This window comes from Notothenia rossii, assembly GCF_949606895.1.
Source record: "Notothenia rossii genome assembly, chromosome: 8".
NCBI classification, from domain to species: Eukaryota; Metazoa; Chordata; class Actinopteri; order Perciformes; family Nototheniidae; genus Notothenia; species Notothenia rossii.
In genome coordinates this window covers 25210756-25235945 of record NC_136906.1, presented here as the reverse complement: position 1 = coordinate 25235945, position 25190 = coordinate 25210756, and the positions used below count along the sequence as shown (strand labels likewise).

Genomic DNA, 25190 nt, shown 5'->3' with positions numbered 1-25190 from the left:
GTTCCTTCGGCATTAGGGCAGGGATATCTAGATACTTTCCAAGGTTTGACATAATGAATTTTGCTACTTTTAAAGCAAGCAACGATGTTTTCAAATCTGTAATCAAAGAGGTCCGCAAAAACACTATTGACCAATCAGATTGCTTGATTTCACTTGTCAGTTTTATAAATATATTTAAATTTCTTCCGTTACGAAACAAACTTACAAAGCATAAGATGGAAACATTTAAGATTAACTTCGACCTCTGGGGGGTCTTACTATGGAGGAGTGGATTGAGCAGTGCCTATCTCCAGAAAAAAAAGCACCCAAACAACGACATGCAGAGCTACGTGAAGAGCAGGTAGACCGACTGGAAAAGTACCACCATTCAAAAGCTTTCTGATGCAGGTCTTGAAACAAAGCAGAGAAATTATGACCGTTAGTGGCCACAGGTGCGAAAGCTCTCTCCAGAGCTACTGGAAGCCGAATCTCGGGGACCGGAGAAAGTGGAGCAATATTCTCGTCACGCCAAGCAACAGCCTAGAACAGAGGTGCCCAGTACGTCGACCGCGGTCGACCAGTCGACCGCAGGGGCAATGCTGGTAGATCGCGAGTCATTCATAAAAACAAAAATCCAGCTCCGTTAAAATAGACAAAACAGGTTTTGATCCCTCCTCCCTTGGCCTCCCTGCCACTTAATTCAGGAGTTTACTTGATTGACAGAAAAAGCGACCTATCACTTTCCAGTCTGTTAACCCAGAATGCAAAGCGATACAAAATCATTCAAGTGCCGGGAAAACTCAAATTAAGTTAAAGAGATAAAAACAACAAAATGAGTGCGGGACCGAGGAAAAAGCTAAAAACATACCACTTCCATCCAGAATGGGAGGAAGAATATTTTTTTGTGATGTCACATTCAAAGGTTATTTGCCTTATTTGTAAAGCAAGTGTCGCTCTGCCAAAGAAAGCTAACGTGGAGAGGCATTATCGGAGTGTTCACAAGGCATATTACAGCGACTTCCCTCCGAGTAGCGAGTTAAGAAAGAGAAAGGTGAGGGAACTTAAATCACAATTAGCTGGACAGCAGTCACTTTTCTTAAAGCCGACATCCACCGCAAAGGCAGCCACTGAAGCATCTCTACGAGTGAGTCATGCTATAATCAAACACAAAAAATCCTTTCAAGATGGAGAGATGGTGAAAGAAGCCTTCGTAGAAGCAGCAGACGCCTTGTTTCGGGATTACACAAACAAAACAGAAATAGTAAACGCTATCAAGGCCGTCCAATTATCACGGAGCACAGTCACACGTCGCTGTGAAGTCATGGCTAAGGATTTGACCCAGCAACTCAGGAAGGACATAGAAGACTGCAAGTGTTTCTCACTCCAACTAGACGAGTCCACTGACGTGAGCGATACAGCGCAATTGTGCGTTTTTATCCGGATGGTGTTCACAGACATGACGGCGAAAGAGGAATTGCTGACAATTCTGCCAATGAAGGAACACACTCGGGGCGAGGACATTTTTCGGACATTTAAAAACTTTGTTGACAACATTAAACTCCCCATGTCTAAGTTGAGTTCCATCACAACGGATGGTGCGCCTGCGATGGTGGGCCGTTGTAATGGCTTCATCGCAAAATGCAGAGAGGATGACACATTCCCTGACTTTCTGAATTATCACTGCATCATACACCAGCACGCACTTTGTGCAAAAATGCTGAACATGAAAGAGGTCATGGATGTGTCACTTAAAGTGGCCTGTTCTATTCGGGCAAGACCTCTTCAAAGACGGCTGTTTCGTTCATATCTGGAGGATGCCGACTGTGTTCACACTGACCTCTTACTACACACCGACGTAAGATGGCTGAGCAGGGGCAATTTTCTCCAGAGATTTCGAGTGCTTCTACCGGAGATAAAGGAATTTCTCCATGGCACCAAGCTCGCGGAGTACGCACGTCTAGATGACGAGGAGTGGCTGTTAGATCTGGCGTTTTTAACAGACATTACACACATGTTAAATGAGCTGAACTTGGAGCTACAAGGGAAAGACAGAACTGTGGTTGACATGATCAGCTCAGTTAATGCCTTCAAACGAAGACTGCATCTGCTGTGTTCAAAGCTGCAGCGCAAAGATTTGGCCAACTTCAAAAACATCGCCTCTGAGCTGGAGAAGCAAGGGAAGGACAGCGCGCTCCTTGACAGTGTGCGCTACACAGAACAAGTCAATAACATTACATCTGACTTCGAGAAACGCTTCCGAGACTTCACTTTGCTCGAGCCAATCGCCACATTCATGTGCTATCCGTTTAGTGAAGACCATGATATTGATTCGCTGGCCCAAAACATCGGAGCAGTGTTTCATCTGAACCCGTCTGCGCTGGAGGATGAGATGTTGTCGCTGCAGGCCGACATTCAGTTAAAGGCGCGTGCCCATGCCGGAAAGTTTTGGAACTTATTCAGGGTTGAAAAGTATCCAAACGTCAGAAAATATGCCACCTCACTGACCTAACTCTTCGGCTCAACTTATTTATGCGAGTCAGCCTTCTCCCAAATGAAGATAGTGAAGTCGAAATACCGTTCCCAATTAACTGATAAACATTTGGAGGCCTGTCTGAGACTAGCCATCAGCAGTTACTGTCCTGATTATGCAACATTGACGGACTCCATTCAGTGCAAGTCATCAGAATATGGTAGGGACCCACCTAAATATATTGAATTGTGTTTTGCAGCATTATATCAGGACCATGGAGAGAGGTTTCTTACCCTGCTTGTTTTTATGTGTTTCTTAACAGGGAAATGAAGGGACAGTCAGCAAGAGAAGGAGAGAGAGAGAGAGAGAGAGAGAGGGAGAGAGAGAGAGAGAAATAGAGAGAGAGAGATAGAGAAATAGAGAGAGAGAGAGAGAGAGGAGAGAGAGAAATAGAGAGAGAGATAGAGAAATAGAGAGAGAGAGATAGAGAAATAGAGAGAGAGAGAGAGACAAATAGAGAGATAGAGAAATAGAGAGAGAGATAGAGAAATAGAGAGAGAGAGAGAGGTTAACATGCCTTTTTGTTTTATGTATTCATGTATTTGTTTCTGTTCAAGAACCCAAATAGAGTTGTTGTAGTTATCCCAAGTATAAATAAAACGTGTTATTCAGCCCCTTGCAATTTGGGATTTTATTTTTGGTTGGTAGACCTCCGTGAGCTGGTCATTTCAAAAGTAGCTCACCGGCCAAAAAAGTGTGGGCACCCCTGGCCTAGAACAACCTCAACCTATACAAGTAACCACGTAAGCCATGCTACTGATGCTGGACAGGTTTTCAGTGGATGCACAATAAACGGCAACATACACATTAATGTAAATAAACAGCCAAATAATGGATCAACGCTCTCTGTCTAATATGTTCGCCAGCTGTTAGTGTTGTTGCATAGCAACCATCTCGCATTATGTTTTGTGCAGAAGGCAACGGAGGGACTATTTTATTTTGAACATCATTATTTACTAATAAAAACTATTTAAATTAGAGTGTGTATTTTTCTTTCATATTGCCACACTTGGTAACCGTCTTATAAAAACAATAGCTCATTTCAGGCCGTGATATATAAGGGGGTTGTCGACCCTCTGCTTCGCGTCGGGCAGAACCACGCCCCTTAGCTGTGATATAATGAGCATATAACACGGCCTGTCGTGAGCTATTGCTTAAGTTTTACATAGTGATGTCTTTATGTTGCAGAAGTCACCAAAGGAGAGAAACTCAATCTGGAAGGAACATTGGGATGTTAGTCTTTGCAGACCATTTCACATGCACTATAGGACATACATAAAAAAAGATAACATCATACTAAACTAAGAAAACTTTCATATTTTAGAAGATCTTAGCCCACCAAGACATTCAGGCAATTTCATCCCCTCTATCTCCGACCTTTCAAAACTGTTTCTCCAATAAAGGCACTATCTGGCCCCAGAAATAGCGATAAGGTGCCAAAACATTAAGCAGTCATCAAAAAGGAAGCTACGAAAATGTTAGGAAGAGTGCGGACAAGCTTGTTCGCAAAACAAGAGTAAATCTGTGGTTGGCCTTCACCCACCAACGACTAAGTAACCCATGTTTAGCTCCAGAGGAGGGGCCAACTTTAAATGTGTTTTAAAAAATTAATAAAACATCTTACTAATTGTGCTTTTCAGCAACTATTTGATAATTGCTGATACATATTTTGTTGATCAGTTAATGTGTAAATACTGGAGCTCTACTCTTCAGTCCCTGAATTTCTACAAAAGGATCAAGTCTAACCTTTGTGAGAATTAAAATCATTTTGCTAACAAAAGACAGACATTTATTTTTCAGCCTCTCAAAAACGGAGTTGTTATTCTGATCTGATCCCCTCAGTCAGTCTCTGAAAGCTCAAAGCCTCAAGCTGAGTCTCCAATCTGTGAACGACTGCCCAAACACAGCCTGTTCCGCCGACAAGAGACGGGAGGCTTTGTTTTTTTGGAGCTTGCAGTTTTCATTTGCACATAAGCTTCATTTGATTGTAATACTTTTATTGTGAGACACTCAATTCTCTCTGCATCCCCCGTCAATTCTCCAAGGATCCCTGTTATCCAGAAATCTGTCCTGTCTTCTGTCAGTCAGCGCAAGGATTTGTCTAGACAGTCTGGGATTTTCAGTTTCAAGCTTTGGAACTACATCTTTTTCATGAGCAGAATGAATGCCCAAATGATGCAATTTCAGTGAGTCAATCTTGAGTTGATACATTTTTTTTAAAAAGAAGCTGATATCTTTCAACCTTTTTTCTCCCCCTCTCCCTCACACACATGCACACACACATGCCACCAGAATAACAAACTGATTTGATGTTGCTAGGAAACAGGTCCTTATTTTTACTGTCATTTTATTATCATTTATTTTCAGAAATAGTTGTCTTGCTATCCAAAAGAGTATATCAAAAATGAAAATACATCATGATCACTGAACTTCTTATATCTGCCAGAAAATGTGTAAGCAACTCATCACTTCAATATAATAAGGCACCACACACACATAGTAATTAATAGTGCAGACATCACTGTTGTTTGCAGCGTGAAAGACAATGTGACGTCTGGATGCTTTCTTATAAAACAGGCAGATTTTAATCCGATTCATCACGGTTGTCAGTGTATAATATCAGCCTGCCACTGCTATCATAACAGAGAATCTCACTCTCTATACTGAACACAAGACTGTTTGTTTTACTCTAATTAAACCTTTGATTAAGCAACGAAACATCACAGGTGAAAATAATCTAATGTTGAGATATGATCAAAACCTCTCCATTCGATAACTTGTGGAAGAAACAGCAGTTTTCAAGCTAGAACTACTGGCAGACAGAACAGAAGCCTTGTGTGAAATTATTCTCAACTTGGGTCGTCTCGGATGTACAGTATGTATGCAGTATGCTATAGCTGAAGCATTGCTGAGCTAAAGGAAAATCACTCCTGACCACAGTATATGTTGAGTATTTCATATTGTTATATTGTTAAATCCTGAGCGATTAAATGTATAGTATGTCCGAGTTATTTAGAAGGGGCCTATTATGCAAATGTTCAGGTTTCATACCTGTAGTTTGTGCCTCTACTGTGACATCCTTCAATGTTCAAAAATGTCTTTATTTTTCTCATACTGCCTGTGCTGCAGCACCTCTTTTCACCCTCTGTCGGAAACCAGTTAGTCTGCTCTGATTGGTTAACTGGCAAGCTCTGTTGGGATTGGTCAACCACTTTGAGATGTTCCCCCCCTTAGCCTATGACGTACAATGTGTTAGAGCGTTTGCTCATGTTGTATGAGCCATCAGAAATACATTTAATTTGATCAGTTTTGATTTGTAACACGCAACCTGGCCTCCAAAAACTAATGCTCCGATACAATGGAGCTGCATTATCAGTTACTCTTCCTTTAAATGTATTGAATGTCCATTATTAATGAATGTAAATATGTGTTCACTAGGGGTTATCATTTAATGTAATTTTAAAATTGAGTTTGCTATCCTGAATTAATTAATAAAAGAGAGCGTCAGCACAGTGTCACTGAAGGGTCAAGACCATTAGTGACTACAGCTACTGTTAAAAACAACATGAATTTGAATGAGAAACATGAAGTCCGACACTATGAAGGAGATGGTGTTGAACAGCGAAATAAGCAAAACAAATGAAAATACATACATTTAAATATAAATCCCTGCAGTCTTTATTCATTTTAATGCCAGGTTATGCTCATCTTGGACAGTTTCCGGAGCAACAACCTACTCACATAATCCTTATTTGCTGGACTGAATTTAAAAGTTCACCTCCAACGTGCCGTCTCTGCTCACATCGCTCGGCTCTGACAGCCCATCGTGCTCTTGGGTCAACAACTGTGGACGGAGCAGCCCAAACACAACGGCCACATTTGCAAATTCTCAATTAAAGTGAGTGTGGGCAGGCCAGCAGTAGCAGACTGAACGGATAACAAAGATCACCAGGCTGCCTCTAATGAACCACGCTCAGTGTGTGCGCACGGCGGGGAGGATGTAGCAGCGGGGGTCTGAGAAAAGGTGAGATACTGACAGCTCACATCACTCTTAATGAAGAACACAAATAGGGTCCTATTGGAGCAGATTACACATTCAATTGTAAAAGGGACATCATTATAATGCATAAACTATGCCAAGAGAGTATTATAAAGACGTGATAAATAACACACATTCATGAAGAATCAGTGTTCAACAACACGTCTGAGGATATCTTCCATGTTAAAAATAGACACGGTCGTCAGTACAAATATAGGTTCACATGGTGCCAGAAGCCTGTGTTAAGGTTGCTATAGAAACCTCAGGTTCATGATTATTTTTATCTTTAGATGAAGCCGAAACAAGACTGAAAAACATCATAGTAATGAATTTACCTGTTTCACTTTAAGAGCTGCCATGAAGCTCTAAAAGTTATACAAGGAATACACTTGGACAAAAATAAAAACCAGGGCAAAATATATCACACACCAAGGTCACATTGCTGTCAAAAATGTCTTGCTGTATTTTTGACGTTTGACATGCATACAAAAACTCTATAATGCAGCGAGATGTCTCTAAAAAAAATAGTATGCAGTAATATGATGGAGTCATATGTTGAAGGAGACATCAGAAGCATGTGGTAAACCACTACACTAGAAAGCAGGATCTGTGAGCCTGACTGCATGTAATATTGTGGTTGAGTCAGCTTTTGTGTTGTCTGCTCACAGCAAGTCACAACTCTGTAATAAATGCCAAACACATTAAACAACATTTGATAAGAAATAATGACCTGTGGCTTCCGCCGGACGGCCAGCGGAAAACAACAACAGACATGAATTATTTCGTATGAATTAGACCCCCGTTTTTGACAAGCTGTCATCTTTCTGAGCAACGCTGAACACAATTTAATTTCCCCTTAAAATAAATGTCATTATGGAAGCTATTATGTCCTAAGCGGCAACAATCAGGCAACTATTAACTATAGCTAGAAAACAGCAGGGCCGCTGTTCGGGGGGGGGGGGGGGGGGGGGGGGGGACATTTGAAAGATTAACCCAGCTCAAGGCCAGGGTGGGGGGGGTCATGCAATGGTATATATGGTTATAATGCGATAAAATCAGCAAATCCGAGTTAAAAAAGCAGGAAAAGAGCTTAAACTTAGGCGGTAGCCATTAGCGGTTAGCTGTTAGGCAGCACAGTACTACTGGTAAATAACTAACATTTACTGAGGTTGTTTTTTCTTTATAATGTGTTCAAGAGTCTTAGGCAAAAGTTAATTGTAAAGTTTTCATTATGTGTTCAAATGTGATCTTGTAAAATGTAAATTCAAGGAGATGTTTTAACAGGATTAACATAAATATGCCATTAGAGGGAATTAAGCCATGCTCTATGCTGCTTTTAATACATAATTAAAATTACTAAGATTTGAGCAAATGTTCAATAAAATACAATCCTTTATTTCCCAAATCATTTGAATAGTGTTTTTAATGCAAATAACGACTACAGATGAGAGCAACATAGTGGAAGAAAGTAATTAAGATAGCATTAGAGATGTGGACGTTTTCTTTAGATAAAAAAAAACGAAAGAAAGAAATTGGGACGTTGGTGAAAAACCTTAGTCTGGAGCCTTGAATTTTAAAAAATGTCCCCCGTCCTTCATTTCTAACAGCGGTTCTGAGAAAGAGTAATACTTCAGTAAACATCCTGGCTCCTGCTTATTGCTAAAACTCAAGCAACATATTAAAATCTAAATGCATGAGAGCAGAGAGGGCATCACCACTTCAATCATAAAATCATAAATCCAGTCAACTGCTCCTGCGACAAAGTGTGCCTGGAAGGATTTTAATAAACCTCTTAATGTACATCGGCTAAAATCTAAATGACAAAAAAGTGAAAAACATAAAACCCCAATGTATGTAATAAACGAAACAGCAACGAAGTTCCACGAATCTCACATCCACGAAAAGTCATGTTAATAACCTGGAAACCAGCCGCAGTGCTTGCGGTAGGTTGTTTGTTTGCACAGCAGTGACTCACCTGCGGGGCAATGGGTCGGGGCAGTGTGTGAGGGGGCTGCTGGGGGTGGGGGTCGGCTCCCTGCGGCCCCTCAGAGACTGGCTCCTCTGCACCTGCCTCAGCACACTGCTCTTCAGGTCCAGCAGTGTCGTCATGGTCTCTCACTGCCAGAACACACACACAAACACACACCAACTGTCAATTCAATTCCATATGCTTTATTGGCAGACATGTCACAATAATGCAACAGCGTTACAATGAGATTGTAAAGAAAAACCCACGCTCTGTTTATGTGAAACTGGGAAAAAGTGTGTATGGTGTGTGTGTGTGTGTGTGTGTGTGTGTGTGTGTGTGTGTGTGTGTGTGTGTGTGTGTGTGTGTGTGTGTACCTGGAGAGTGAATCTGGTTGCTTTGTACTTTAACATTACATCTCAGTTTTTCTAAGAGCAAGACATTATTCAAAAGTAAAACATTTACTAAAACATTTGTAGAGTTATAACAAAATCATATTTGAAGCAATCTTGTTATTTAGGCTAATTTTAATAATTACATGATCAATAAAACTAATAACGTATAGGACGTTTTTTATTTTTTATTCAGGATATATTTTTATTATATTGACAGACATTTTATTTCCAAGAGCCGGATATTTAGGGCATAATGAAGTGTCACTCTGGTGCGGCTCATAATTGGCACCGTCTGTATTCCACAACCTCCATGTTAATTTCTTGCTTTGGGATCATATTTATTTTTCAAAGTGTTTGTTTCTGGAAATACAGCTGACTCAGGGGATCCTTTTAGTCTAATGAGCTGCATAATCACCCACTTTGCTCTTTAAACATAATTATAGTCTTCCTCAGCAGAAGGTGTGTTCTATTTCTGTAAGAGCCTGCTGATGCTATGCAGTGTGAAATGTATCTTTCACCTTTAGGTCTGGTCAGTTCAGAGTCAATCAACTTGTATTATTGTGATCACACTTTGTACAAAATATACAAATCAAGGATACTCAGAGCTGAGAGCCAGAAGAGCATCATAACAGCAATGTCATAAAACCACTTTATTACTCAAATTAAATGGCAAGGAAATAGAGCCAAGTAAAAGCCTCGTTGCCCTGAATTTGTTGGCAAAAACCATAATTTATAAAAAGAAGACTTGGAATATGTTGCGAACAGATGAAATAAAAACAGAGATTATTAAGATTTTTAGTGCCAACAAAAGAAGAGCTTGCAGAGATAGTGTACTTTACTAATGTGGGCTTTGAAGCACAACGTGTAAAGGAAAAGCACATCCAGTAATAATTTCTGTACCTACCTGTACAGAAAAAGCAACATCTATAACTAAATATGTATCAACCGTTACACATGTTGCAAACATGGTAGCTTTGCAATGAATTTAAGGTGTGTTTTTTGTAAAAAGAAAAAGTATCAATTTCCCAATTTTAGGGGAGTGTTTGGAACCATTGGCCAATCATTACATTTAAAGTCAAATCATTTATCACAATAAATTACCTTAATCAAATCCTTTCCAAGTTGAGGGAATGTTAACTTTTTCAAAAAATGATTTTCATTAATCCACCTGTGCCTTTAGAGGGAATTAGTCTACACAGGCATATTAACTAAAACACATTTGATATGAAATCATGACATTCTAAGACATGTTATAATATCCACGCACTTGAAGAGAAAGGTTTACTTGGTTGTCGTGACTGTAAAATATAAATTTAGACGAATGGCGACCTCACAGAGATTGGAACTGTTGCTAAGCAATTCTCTGGGACTGAGTGGCTCTTCCTCAGAGCCATAAAGTGAACTCTCGTTTTGGCTTCATGGCGTCTTTAAAGTATAACCAAATTTCATGGTCTCATGATAATACTGTGCACCGTCAATGCTCTTTGCAAATGAAGAGCTGAAGAATAAAATACAGTGTTCTGTTTAGGGATATTTAATGAAACTGACTGCATTTCAAAGTTCAAACGAAGAGAAAGTTACAGTTTCTTTGAAATGTCAACATCAATTGGTTTTTATCCTCTTAATATTTGTTCCTCAAAAGTCAGACATTGGACTTCATGTGTCTGAGGAGGAGTATACATTTTATAGGTGTTAATCCTTTTCATCTCAAATGAAGGTCGCGCATCTATAAATACCTGCAGTTCAATATGGTAGTCGGTCACTAAACCCCCACTGGAACAGAGATTCATTTATTGGCTTCCACATGTTCAGGAGAACATTTGAAGCCATTGTTGCCGCAAGACTTTTAACAGTGCAGGCTAAGTTTCACATCACTATTCATTACAAGTCAAAAAGCATGAAAATGATCTGATTGCTAGGTCGTTAATGGCATGAATGTCAGTAGTTCTTACAGCAAAACACTCGCACATCTGCCTAGCAACTGAGGTAGAGTGTCAAATCAAGACTCTCCTTAATCAGCATCCAATCGCAGGTTGACTGTGATGTGATCTTTGGATGCCTGAGAGTGTTTAGAGAGCTTCCAACAGGCAACGTGCTGATGAACAGCAGTGAGGAAAGAAGAGACTCAAAGGAAGAGGAATGACGAGGACACAAGAGAGAGGCTTTGATTGATCGACAGGCTGTTTCAGAAGACAGTCAGAATGATTCAGACAGTCAGACACTCTTTTCAGTGTTTGACGTCAACGTGAAAAAGAAGCAATGAACCACGGTCGCTGGAAACTTGTTCTGATTTTCCAGCCAACAAAAGACACAATAGTCCTCCTATTGGCTGAGCTGATTGAAAGTGTGCTATCGATCCAGGAGGCTGCCACCTGTTACCCACTTGGAGAATCCACACTTTACTCTATTAGACTGAAGTGTCTCCGTCAGATACCATCAATGTGTTATTTCCAAGTGAGAAACGCTGGGAATCTTCTCCATTTCCACTTCAGAAAGGAGTTTTCAAACTGACAGACTATCGTAACGTACTATTTTCAATCAAAAGGGTTTGGATGTTTTAAACATGCAGCTCTCTTGTCAACACAACAACATGAAGCGACTGCAAAGCTGCTTCTGGTATGATGGATTTATATTTGGGAGGTTTTTTTTATGTCACTGCCAAACGCCATGAGGAAGCTCAACATTCAGTTATGAAACTGAAATCAAGCATAATAGGTCCCCTTTAATTTGGTGGTGATTTGAATTTGGTAGTTTTATTTCTTATCTATACTACATGTATGATGCAATATAAAAGTTGCCGACGTCCAGGTTCGTTTATGTGCATTTGGCCACTGACCATCAGAAGCAATGGGAGGAAGTATTACCAAAAGGTATTACTATTTAAGGGTGCAGCTGAAATACCTCAGGCATGTTTTCTCGCAGTGTCCAAACAAACCTGCTCAGGCATCACATCATATCCACTACATGCAGGCTGGTAAGCATGGCCTGCTGACAGCTAGCAGGCAGCGCAGAGCAGCTGTCTCCCTGGTGAACTCATTTCAATTACGGGAGTGGATCTCTCCCAACTGGATTTCACTCCGTCTCAGCCGACAGCCCACAGTGACAAAACAGGTCGACGCGCCACCGCCGGGGGGGCACCGGCTGCCAAGGAAACACTATCAAAGCCAAGTAAATGCCTTTCTCGCTACATTGGTGTCGAAGTCGTGCCAGGGAAACACTTGCTCACCAGCGTCTCTCTCCTGTGAGAGCCAATGAGGCCGGCAGCCAAAGGTGCCCGGCTGATAGGGATGGAGTGTCTCTATGGTAACAGCAGAGGAAAGGGAGCTGGTAAATACAGGTGAATGGAATTCTACAAAGTCTGAAAAAAAAGCCCCTTGGTGTTATAATTAGGGCTGTACAATGTGTCTCTTCAGCAGCGACATTGCAATGTGCAAGTCACATCGCAGGACGCGTAATGTAAAGTCAGGGAGATTAACTCAAACATGTCATGCTACAACTTTGCTGCTTGATAACGAAAGAATTGATTTCCCCTGATTTACAAGAGAATTCTGTCCGAAAGCCATTTACTCCAATTTGAGGCTTTAGTCACACAGTCTGTTGCTAGTGAGCGGCACAAAGGCTCTGCATGCACACAAAACCACCTTCACACACATTATCGATTCATTTATCAAACCACCAGAAAGCATGCCTTGCTGACCACAGCCTGAAAATGTGTGAGGAACAGGAACAGATACAGTAAATAAATAATTGGTTGCAAAAAGATTCGAGTGTCAGTTGCACACAAATATTAAGGCTATGAAAGGATGATGTTCACCTTAAAGGGGGTTGTTAATATGGTAGAAAAAAAACTGTTAGTTTAAAAAGCAGAGACAAAAACAATCACAATGTGCGTGGAACAGGAGGAAAAAACTAAATAAAAATATGGTTGCAAAAAGAGTCCTGTGTCAGTTGCCTGAACATATTGTGGCTGCAGAAAGGATAATGTTGGACCAAAAATGGGTACATTGTTATGGTGAAATTCATTTATTTTTTCAAATCCCAAGTAAAACCATCACAATTTCATTTTTTTCCAATATCCGTTCATCCTAAGATTTATGCCTGACAGAAGAAGATAGTGAACCCTAGTGTCAATCGGTCCAGAGGCATGGGTTATTTTTAGATGTGGCTCCTGACTACTGTCCTAACTTCACATACACCTCAGTGTGATGTTTCCAGCATACACATCAGAAAAAAGCAAGACACCCTATAGCAAGTCTGTACAGGAGCCAGGTTCAGGTCTGACCATCATTAGCAGCTTCAAACAGACGCTTCAAGATTAGACCTTGTGCCGTTTTCACTAACGCACCTTTCTCGGTTATTAGTCTCTTGTTGATGAGCGCTTCTCCAAGTGTCTGTTCGAGTGTGAAAGCTTCATCCTTTGGAGTGTTATTGAGTGGTCAAATGGGGCGGGGGGGGACGACGACAGAGAGAAAGAGACTGAAAAAGACAGAGGGAGAAGGACTGGGGATTTTTTCAACAAAGTCTTTGTTTTATAATCAAGTAATTAAGAGCATTCATTTAATTCATTACATTCCTCCTGCGTCGCAATGATGAAAAGGGAAACATTAATTGTCTCGTTGAATACAAGCACATTCTGAACCACATCAGCCTGAGGTGGTACACATTCAAATCCTAACTGTAAGTAGATTATTCGGTAGCGCTGATAATGTTAAAAGGCAAGGCTATTACAACCTTTACAACAGGAGCAAGGGCCTCATCATTGGCCATCAGTGTTATTATGTGAGGGGGCCTTAGGGACAGTCGAGATGAATGGATCACGCTGCCAGTTCTGTGTCAAATCTTTATCAACCCTACTGTTGATCGGAATAGGAAAAGTGTGGACAAGACTGATCTGTACCTGTATGCATGCACATAATCTATAACCAAGAGAAACACAGTGCTTCCCCCCTGCAATTCCCCAAAGCTCACAATGTCTACATTGTCAAGGCACATGACGGCACTTTGGCTTGGCCATTGATTGCCTGAGAAAACCACAGGAACTGACACTTGTGAGATAAAAAAAATCACTGACAGCCGTGCACAAAATGTAAGAAACTTAACAAATTACACAAATCACTGCTTATTGTACCACAGATAATGCATCCTTTGTCTATCTGGAAGACACTGACTCTAGCAATAACTGCTGTCAAAAATAGAAGCCATTGACTCTTTATGCAATCATTTCCAACCTCCATTTTTTTACACAATAACATCAATCTGCATCTACAAGGCACTTTGCTACAACACAAGTGATGAAGACATGGTACGGCTAACACACTATAATTAACACGTACTTCAGAACACTACAACTGCAGCGTAACCTCTTCACGATGTCTCTTCAAAATGTGTGGAAAAAGGAAACACTGGGGAAGCGAAGGCAGGTTTCTTTTAACGATTGCTGTTATATTAAGAGGAACGGATTAATGAATGACTAATGGACTCATGATAATGAGTCTAAAGTGGAGTTATGACCTGCACCAGCTTCTTAAGAAAAGAGGAGAGTCACTTTTTTTCTGCACATGCCCAAAACAGCATCTGTTCTATTAGAGTGAAGCTTCACGCAGTTGGTGAACAGTGAAATGCAATGCTTTTTATCACCCTTTTAATCTGCTGCACAGACCTCCGAGGAGGTAAATTACTGGCTCGGAATTGCTGTCATTGGGGGAAAATATAATGTTGTGTGTGTGTGTGTGTGTGTGTGTGTGTGTGTGTGTGTGTGTGTGTGTGTGTGTGTGTGTGTGTGTGTGTGTGTGTGTGTGTGTGTGTGTGTGTGTGTGAGTTCATGTATTTTTGTGTGTGAGAGAGAGAGACAGCTCACTCCACAAAGCATCTCCAAAGCGCACAATTGATTTATACACAGTATGAAGCTCAGCGAGCATCATGTGTCAGCTGATGAAGGGTTTAACATCACATAAAGATCAAAAGGTCTAAATCCGCCTTTACAATATATGCATGACACCTTTTATTTCATCGACATCCAGATACCAGAATGAAACACATCCTCTAACGCACTTTTTGGAAAAAAGTGCATTCAGTGATAAATAATGTCTTCAATGCCAACTGCATGCTTTATCTGATGTGATGCTGCTCTGCTGCACCTTAATGTGTGAGTGTTTGTGTGTGTGTGTGTGTGTGTGTGTGTGTGTGTGTGTGTGTGTGTGTGTGTGTGTGTGTGTGTGTGTGTGTGTGTGTGTGTGTGTGTGTGTGTGTGTGTGTGTGTGTGTGTGTGTGTGTGTGTGTGTGTGTGTGTGTGTGTGTTGATTCTTGATGGGTGTGCGTCATTAGCTCTTGCAGTGTAATAGATAAGGCCTACATTACAGGAAAGCAATTTTATAACAACAAACAATGGCAAAACAATCACTAAATCAACTGTAATCAAAGCTTTTGCATTTGACAAAAATGCAACACGTTTGGTAGCCAATAGAAAGCCTATATTGTGCAAAGTGTCACTGAAATGCACTTTCAGAATGAGTTAAGGTTAAGAAATGGTGTTAAACATCTGTATGTATGATGAACAGAAAGTGGAACTTCTGGCCATAAGGCAAGAGAAGGGGCAGCATTAATAATCTTTTTACAGATAAATGACGAGGACAGATGCAGATAAGAGCTCAGGAGCTTCATTACAAGTCAAACATCATCCATACACTGATATTATTTGGGTATAAACGGAACTTTTCAAAAAAGGCACATTTCAAATCCTTTTCAACAACAGGGAATTCAGATCAACAAGTGTTAATAAACCAACATGCTAAAAGTCCGTCAATCAGTTGCATGTTTTTCTTTTATTATTTTTTAAACCAAGACGGGTCTTTTTCTAACCTCAAATAATAAAAATCCAGCTCACCTGTGTCTTCTGACAGTTTTCCAGTGTCAAATGTTGTTTTTTTGCGGCTGCGTGTGTCAGAGTTGCTGAGATCACTGCAGCAGGAAGCTGTTTTCTTCTGAGGAGAAATCAACTTCGGTGAAAACAACGTTTGGATATTTTTCTTGCAATAGACGACAGACAAAAGCCCATTTTAGTCCTTCGAAATGCTTCCTGAGCTCACGCTCCACCGATGCTCATCCGAATATGGCTAAAGGAAGTGCTGCAACACTTCAATGCGCTCGATTAGTGTCGGAAATATCGCAATAATGAGTTGACCGCGCGACACACGGTGGAGGCTAAATGCCACAGGGGGAAATGTGATTTATAAAGATAATCCTTAGTTGTGACGTGAAGGGGAGGAGTTGTGAGGAAAAATGATTGTTCAAGCCAGATTTTAGAATACTTGTGAAGTCTGATGCACACTTGTTGCTGTTCTTACACTTGTGAAAATGCACAGTTGGGGCTGTTTCTAAATTCTCCAAATGAAAAAAGCCTGTTTTAACTGAACTAATGTTACCTATGTCAATTATATGTTATAAAAAGTAAAAGAAAATGCATAAAGCAAATGTATATTTTTTTGTAACGATTGTCTTATTTTCATAATATAAAATGTAATGAAAATGTCATCCATTTTCTTCATACGACTGAAATCAAACAAAAATCTGTTTTATGTTTTGCTTTTTGGTGGACGGAAATGTTTTTTGTATTGTTCATAGGCTAAGCTAAACAATACTAATTCAACCAGATCACCAAACATAGATGAAACTTGCAATATTTGCTTCAATTTGTTCAAATATCATCAACATAACACTACAGCTTGTTCACTCTTCACGTTAGTTAGTGCCGTTGTTTATTACTTCTGACCAAAGGACCCTGAATGGAGTGAAAAGTAGGAGTTTACGAAGTGCACCTGAAGGCATCACTTGACTGTTGCTGAGGGATGTCTCCAAGAAAAATCCCCGGAGCGACGCTGGGGGCAGGTTCAGCTGTCACTCAGACTGAGATCCGTGTACCTTTACTTTGTTCTGCCTAATGAGCTCATCCAGAGCTTTGATACGATCTAAATATGTTAATGTACTACTCAGGAGACCAAGAAAGCGATTTAAGACTGCACATCATTCACACAAGGTCTCAGTTTATGTCCTTAAAAGAAAAGGAACATCTAAATATGCCAACTTTGTGTCATGTTTAATCATGTCAATGTCAATTGTAGATTTAGTGTATGGTCTTGTTATTGACAAGGATTGATATATATATAAAGAAATAGAGTCTCACTTTTGTATGTGTCCAACATGAATGCAAAGGGAGCCAAAAAAGGGGAAAAGGCCCAAAATAGGATAGAAACATTTGACATTCAAAATCCTCCTCATGTTAGATTGGCCATTGAGATATGCATCACTACATTGAACCCTTGTCGTACTAAGTATATAAATAACAGATATAAAACCTAATTTATTGCATAAAATTGACTCCAATATGTTCAGTGTCAGAGCTTCATTGAAAACCACTTTTAATATTTAGAGCACATGCAAACCAAGGCTGAGAAGATAATTAACATCTCTTGGAAGCCCTTGTATCGTAGCACACACGTCAGACATTTTTCTCACTCCTCTGTTTGCACATAAGCACACATGATCTGAAGGGCACGTGCACATGATGCTTAAAGTAACACAGGAAACTTAATTATATGCTTGTAGGTGCCATAAGCAGATAAATCATTTCTTACATGGCCATTATCGCCAAAGCTGCAGTCAGGCAGTCATAGTCTTATAGTGTAGCGATAATTCACAAGTGGAGCCCATCATCAGCACCAACACAGTCAAAGCATAAAGCAACATCCTACAATTAGAGAGATTCATTATCACTGTTTACCAATAATCAACAATGGAAAAAACTGATACGTTGACTGTAATTAAATGTAATATGTCAACAAATGTCACAGTATTAGGTTAGTTGCAATAATATTAAGTTGAACCTAATATTTATTATTGTTTTGCTTTCAATGAGTAATGAGGAACCAATTAAATCAGCCCAGGTATCTACAATGAAATATAATCTCTTATTTGGAAATAATGTGGTATGGCAAATCCCTGCAGTACTTTAAATCCTTTTTGTAGCTACTTCAAATTCCTGTGAACAATCACAACACTTTAGCTGTATGTTGGAAAACATATAGGCATTCAAGAAGATAATAGAGTTAAGCGCTCTAAATTAATCTTACATACATTGTTTTTCAGCTCAAAGTTAATGATAATTATGACTCTACCCAACATGATTGGTTAATTACCAATGTTAAGGGCTTGAGTTCTTTGTTTGGCAACTCTATTTGGTGTTTCTCACCAATGCATATCGAGAGAGGGAATGTTCCCTTATGTCTGATTGTGAGCGCCCCCTGAGTCGTAAATGAGAGGGAAACAACAAAGCAAACAGACAGATAAGGAGACCCACGTCTGGATCATTACATCAGAGACCATTTCTAATCCACTGATGAGAAAATATAAAATCTAGACCTCTGATTTTGATATGTTGTGACATATTTTTAATATCCCGGCAAAATTGAACAGAAGGCTTTTCCCGTGTTGAGTGATAAGACACATGTGACCCTCTTGCCTTGTTTCCATGGACACATCATTAGAGAACTTCCCCAGCTGGCTCCAAAAGCTTGTGTTGACGGCAAATAACAAGTGAAAGGTTTAAGAGGAAAGAAAAACTGACTTTCAAGTCCTTCACTACACTGGATTTACAGTAAGTCTGTGATGTATAATTACAGTAGATCTATAGATATAAAATATGTTTATATTTTGTTAATTTATTTATTTACTACTTTGATGCACTTGATCCTCTAAAAGCAATGTCAAGTCAATGCACTTTCTTCCGTCAAATCACACACATCTTCAATGTTCAGCTGTTCAAAGGTCATTCAGACACCACTCATTACTCTTACTGCTGTGACTTGTGATGAGGAAAGTGAGTGTTTCTTATTTTATTTTCTTCTCTCCAAATGAGACGTTTGAAACCTGGCAGGGTAGAGAAATGAGGTGAGTAGATCGTTATTTTGCCTGTGTCAGGTGGAAAAACACTTACTGCTCCTATTATAGATCAACACCCCAACTTTCAAATCAAAGCGCAGCAACACACTTGCAAATTACACAATACAGGCAGCAACAAATGTGCAGTGCTCACATTCAGATTTGACCCAGTTTGCAGTAAGGAACTCGATTTACAAATCTTCAAAAGTAGAAGTGCCGGAAAGACAGAGAGTTTGAGATGCATGAAAATATATTTTCAAGATAACAATAACTTCTACTATTATAATAAGTTCTACTGCATAGCCCAAAGGAGAACATTAGTTTGGTTTTATAAAAAGTATAAAGAAAGGATGAAATTCAAAATGTGAAAGTGTTTTGAAATATGAACAGATAAGACACATGCCAGCAAAAAATGTCAAAGACGTCCACTTCCAAAAGTGTCAATTTGTTCACAGATCATACATTTAGCAAAAATGTCCCTGTTAAAAAACGATTTAACACATGTTCAAAGAAAACTATGGAGGCCGAGAGGGACAGACGTTTTACAATGGCCCAAAACACTTTCATTTGGAGAAACGCACTGCAAAATGATGCAAATATAAAAACACAATGCGTCAAAACACATGCATATGAAAAAATATCTTCACCAAATTGATGAAGCATGCGCTGGGTTTACTGAATGCAGCATAAACAAAAAAGCTGCAAATACAAAATAGTGCAAATTAAAAAAAAATCACGGGAAGAACTCAAACACAACAGAAACGTGGAGACTAAAAAGCAGGGCCGTATTCATGGAGTCAACATTGCGGGGGACCAAAAATTCAATACAAATTTGAATACTAATTTCCTGCCACTCTAAAGGAAAATACATTAAAAAATCACTAACGGCCCGTCTACACTACAGGCATCGAAAATGCTTTCAACGCTTCGCCCATTCACTTGAATGGGGTGACGTAGAAGATTTTTAATCTTCGCCGAACTGCATTGTGGGGAGCATGGCATGGCTTTGCAAGCATCACGAGCATCTATCGGCATCAAAAGTTGAACAATGTTCAACTTTTGAGGCTCGATGCTTGGCATCAGCCAATCAAATCCCGTTTATGCAAATCCCGCCAGTGCAAGCGCAGCCAATCAAACCGCGTGCAAGCTGGGAGACCCATTTCCTCAAATTCCAAACGAGATATTACGGTAGCAAATCAACCGGTTCTTTACGACCAGAACTATTTACCGGGATACAAACCGGAGGAACCAGGCATGGAGGGAGGTGGCAGAGACAGTGGGTGAAACTGGTAGGTTTTTCGCCTGTTTGGAGAGTTTATATCCAGTTTACTCGTTTTAACATTGCTATTGCTTTGTATGTCGGGGACGGGAGATTCATGTGATTGGTTGTTGGTCGCGTTGTTCGCAAAAAATCGCCAAGCTTCAGACACGCCCAGCTTCAAGATTTTTTGATGCCTGTAGTGTAGACGGGCCGTAACACATTGGATACTTTAAAACCTGTTTAACCCCATGCCCCTGCCCGTCGGCAAAACACAACAATAGTCACGAAACTGAGAAGCATCCTCAATGTGGGTGGGACATTTTGACAGGGGTTGTGGGCGGGCGGGGGACCTAACCTCCTCTAGGGGGGTCCGGGGGCATGCTCCACCAGGAAGATTCAGGTGTACTTTGAGAGCAACATTAGGGACTAAATCTATGGATACATCTCATCAACACCCATGTGAAACAGAACTGAACAGATTTACTTTTTCTTTATGCATATTTTACAAATCACTCCCTTTTTAAACTGTAGTATGAGTTGGAATGATTTCATACCTGTTATTCTCTTATTCTCTTATTTTGTATAACTATAATGATCATATAAAGGTGTGCCTTGGAAATACTTGTTTTGCATCAATGTTGATACAGGGTACTTATTATATGTTATAGTTTGAATTCCTAAAGCTTTTAGTCTACTATTTCATCATTCAAGGGTGGTTTTCACAATAAGTAATGGTTTATTTTTTGCACGGACACTATCATTTAGATTTTTTTACTATGTTCAATCTGAATTTACTTTAAAAACATCTATATTGATTCTGACTTTTTCTACATCCAACTCACAGGTTTATCAATACTTTGAGAAAAAAGATTATTCATTTAACCATTTTTAGAAGTGAAGATATAGTCAATTGTTCTGGGAATGTCATTTTCAAACCTGAGACCTGAAAAACAGGCTTGGGGCTTAACTGGTTAAAATGTTTTACCATAATGTCTAATTGTGCATTGTATTACATCGCCCTATTTTATCTAGTTTAGCTTTTCTTGTTTTGTTGTTTGTAATGGCAGAGATTAGGGATGAATAAAGTACAACTATAACCATAATCACATGAAAGCATTTCAATCCATAGAAAGGTCTGTGCCACGCAATTTCAGTAGAAACAGGAACACTTTATTGCCCTTTTGTTTTACAGCCACGACTCGCACTAGCTGCTTGCCGCTCATTCAAAATAAAAAAGACCCCAAACTTCCTCCCAGACACCCGCCCAAAAAGCCCAACCCTCAAGTAAAGGACCCAAAAGCCTTTTTGCGCTTATCGTTGGCACTGATAAAAGACTGGCATATTCCTTCAAGGTCCAGTCTGTCCAGTTTCTTCTGGTGCACATGATATATGGCCACATTATTCAGCCTCGTTTGACTCATCGATGATCTAAGCCATGTCTTAAGCCTCCTCAGGGCACTAAAACTCCTCTCAGCCTCTGCAGAAGAGGCAGGGACAACCGACAGAAGCCTTACTAAAGCTTCCACCTGACCGAAGAGACCTCTCACGTCCGGCACCATTTCCCGAATAATGCTAGCAACATCTGAGCTTGTTTCATAGGTGTAATTAGCCCCAAACATGGCCAGCTGCACCTGCAGTAGTCTTGAATTCAATTCAGGATACTCTTCTACCACCTTGTCCATGTCTCCGTGTAGCAGCACATTTTCAAGCTGCTGCAGCTTGTGGAATCAAGCTTGTTCAAAACCTCTCTATGAATTGAGTATTCACTGTGTCCAAGGCATTGTAGAATTGGACTCTGTACAAGGACTGGGCATCGGGATGGATATGGGCTGCAGCCTGACCGGTGTAACGCTTTGTAGGTTTGCGGACATGAGGGATCTGAATTGGTTGTAGGTCCAACTTTGTTGCCACAGCAGTTGCTTTCGAGAACAATACATCAAAATGTTCTCTGTTCGTTTGACCTGCATGCTTGTTTTGACATGGTCACTACAGCCTCCAACATGCCTGAAACGGTCTGTTTCCTAAGCTGCAGGGAGGTGTTCAGGCACTCCAAATCCCCCATCAGGTCTTCAGCCATTAAAAGGCCGAGCACAGTGTTCCCTTTAAGAAATGTTCCATGAAGACCATTGGCCTTGGCTGAAGTTTCAGGTGAGCTGCATGATGCCATTTCTTCAAGGGCCATCAGCACTGACTCATACTGCTTGAGAATTGAGCAGATGGCAGGGGTACGTACAGTCCACCTGGTGGGACAGAGAGGCTTCAATGAGGTGAAAGTTGAACCATGCTCTGATTTTGCGATATTCTGGAAAATCAACTTGAACTTGCCAGATTGATTAAAGAAGCCCCCCAATTCATGGACCAGACCCATTGCATCTCTTACTAGTGGAGAGGCTCCACAGGCAGCCTGCGTAATTAAGTTCACGCAGTGGGGACCACAGTGACAATACACAGCCAGCGGTTGTTCTTTCCTTAAAATGGCTTGTACTCCCTGCAATCGTCCAGCCATGTTTGCGGCACCATCATAAGTTTGTCCTCGAGTTGAGACAGAGGAAGCTGTAGGCGCGTCATCACATCACATGCCATCTTGGCTATATTTTGCCCTGTTGTTGATGACACTTGGTAGATTCCCAGGAATTCTTCCTTTGGTTGTAGATCTGCATCTACAGAGCGCACACATATTGACTCCTGCTCAACTCCTGATATATCTTGGGGGCCATCAATGATAATTGCGAACTGCACCACTGGCATTGATGTTATTTCCGACACAATTTCTTTGATGATTGTATTGGCCATCACCTTCAACAGTTCGTTCTGCAATTCCGGACTGGTGAAATCGAGGGGATCTTTTAGCCAGGAGGTCAGCTCTGCATCGCCTGTTGCCTTGTACTTTAGAAGCTGGCTTAAATTCCCACTCTCCTTCTGATCGCCTCGAAAAGCCAGACCTTGCCGCGCCAAGTACCTCAACACCCTCAACAATCTTCATCAGATTTCTTCTTGCTTGTTGCTGCCGTCTTTCAAGCACACGTGAAAGTTGCACATTAACAGGCTCTGGCTCCTGAATCCTAGTCATCACAGCTAATTTGTGACACTGGCTGTGTTTATGCACACTAAATTTCTCCAGTGCCTTCTTCCAATTGTTAAAACCAGTCTTGACAAACGCTGAAACTGCTTTTGACGCAAGCTTAGACTTTTGTGCTGCAAAGTATTTAGCACAATAGAAACAGAGGACCCCTTTTACAGAGGGGCTGTAATGGAGCCATGTGAGATCTTCAAACCACTTCTCCTGAAAGTTGAGTATTCTATTTGATATGGTTTGACTGGGTATGACTTTGACATTTGGATGATTTGGGCAAAGTCCAAGCTCCTCCCCTTCCTTTCCTGAACCTTCATTTTCGCCTGCCTGGCTGCTCTCTCTCTCATTGTCAAACTCACTCTCCCTGCTTGATGGTATTATCTGAAATACATATGAGGATGAACTCATCTTAAAATAACATTAACATTAGACTGCTATGTTGTCATTATTCTGTCTTAACCATCAATATAGCTCCTTTCTGGCTTACCTCCATGTCACCAGCGCACACTCTCTCTGTCTGGTCGCCATGCTCACATTCTCTCTCTCCCTCTCTCTCTTTACTCTGAACACACCAGAGTGAACATGGAAGAAATATCAGTAAACTATTGACTAGAAAGACTGTTGATACACATTATACATATGGGGGGACACAGGAGTCTGTACATTAACATTAGACTGCTATGTTGTCATTATTCTGTCTTAACCATCAATATAGCTCCTTTCTGACTTACCTCCATGTCACCAGCGCACACTCTCCCTGTCTAGTCGCCATTCTCTCTCTCCCTCTCTCTCTTTACTTTGAACACACCAGAGTGAACATGGAAGAAATATTATCAGTAAACAAGCTGACTGGTAACAATACTCACTTTCTCACTGCTCTTAACTTACTTTTTTTCTTTTCTGAGGCTGCCCAAATAACTGTCTAATGTCACTGCCACCCTTCCTCTTGCTCATGCTTACAGCTTGACCTTGGCGATCTGCAGTTGCTGATGTGATGAATATGGGTCAGCAGCGCTGGATATAAGATAATTAAACATGTTTATTAGCAATTCTGAGCGTTCTAAACCCAGCACAAGCTATGATGCACACTGCAAACCTCCTGCGTGTGAGTATCTTTTAAATGCTTCTGACGATTATGAAACTCTATTTCATAATAATTGTAGAGTATTTATTATTTAATGAATTCTGGCACCTTTGGTATTCCATAGCTGTCACACATCACAGTTTTAAATCTTTCCACACCCTACAAATTACAAAATAAAATAGAAATAATCCACATGAATAAATATCTATTGGATTATATCCAAAACGACACCGTCATTTTCCACATAGCTGACACTAGCCCGCCAAACCCTGGCTAACAACTGAAACCAGCTAGCCCACAGCTAGTTAGCTACTATTCCTGAAAAGTTTGGTTTTAACATCAGAACTACAAGTTACTTACACAAAGAAGCTAAACCGGAGGGTTCATTAACATTACCATTACGAAATAAAATAATATAGATTACTTTAGGGCTAACTAGAAAAGATACCAGAACTCATGGAGGGCAAATTAAAACATGACTGACCTGCTTGGAGCATCAAGCTAACTGAAGGTGGACTCAGACATGCAACAGCGAAATACACCCCCGGGTACAAAATAAGGAACCAATTTAGATATGAAAAGAAATATCATTTTGGTGAAGTTCACAATAACAGAAAATATAGATTTTCAAGTATACAAATATCCAAAATAAGGAAGTCATAGAATAGCAATTTTTTTTTTTTTTTTTGCTATTTATTGGGGGGGGGGGGACATTTTGAGTGTATCTGAATATTGGGGGGGATGTGTCCCCCCCAATGTATATGGTGAATACGGCCCTGCTAAAAAGTGATACACATAGCGGACCAGATCGGAGCACTTGTTGACGTTCAAGGATTAAGTTGGCCAACTGCAAATGTTTCGTCAAGTTGGTGAACATGTTTTTTTTATTTACATCGTTTTTGAAAGTGCAGTACGTTACGTATGTCAATC

General features: G+C 40.3%; 1 protein-coding gene across 1 annotated transcript in view; it reads right to left on the bottom strand.

Annotated features, from left to right (window-relative positions):
* Positions 1–16071, bottom strand: part of baiap3 (BAI1 associated protein 3) — a 59966-nt gene extending 43895 nt beyond the window's left edge. The window contains 2 exon segments of the mRNA XM_079645185.1: positions 8524–8666; positions 15793–16071. Coding sequence (XP_079501311.1) covers positions 8524–8657 — 134 coding nt within the window. The 5' untranslated portion in view covers positions 8658–8666; positions 15793–16071.
* Between the last annotated feature and the right edge of the window lie 9119 nt (positions 16072–25190).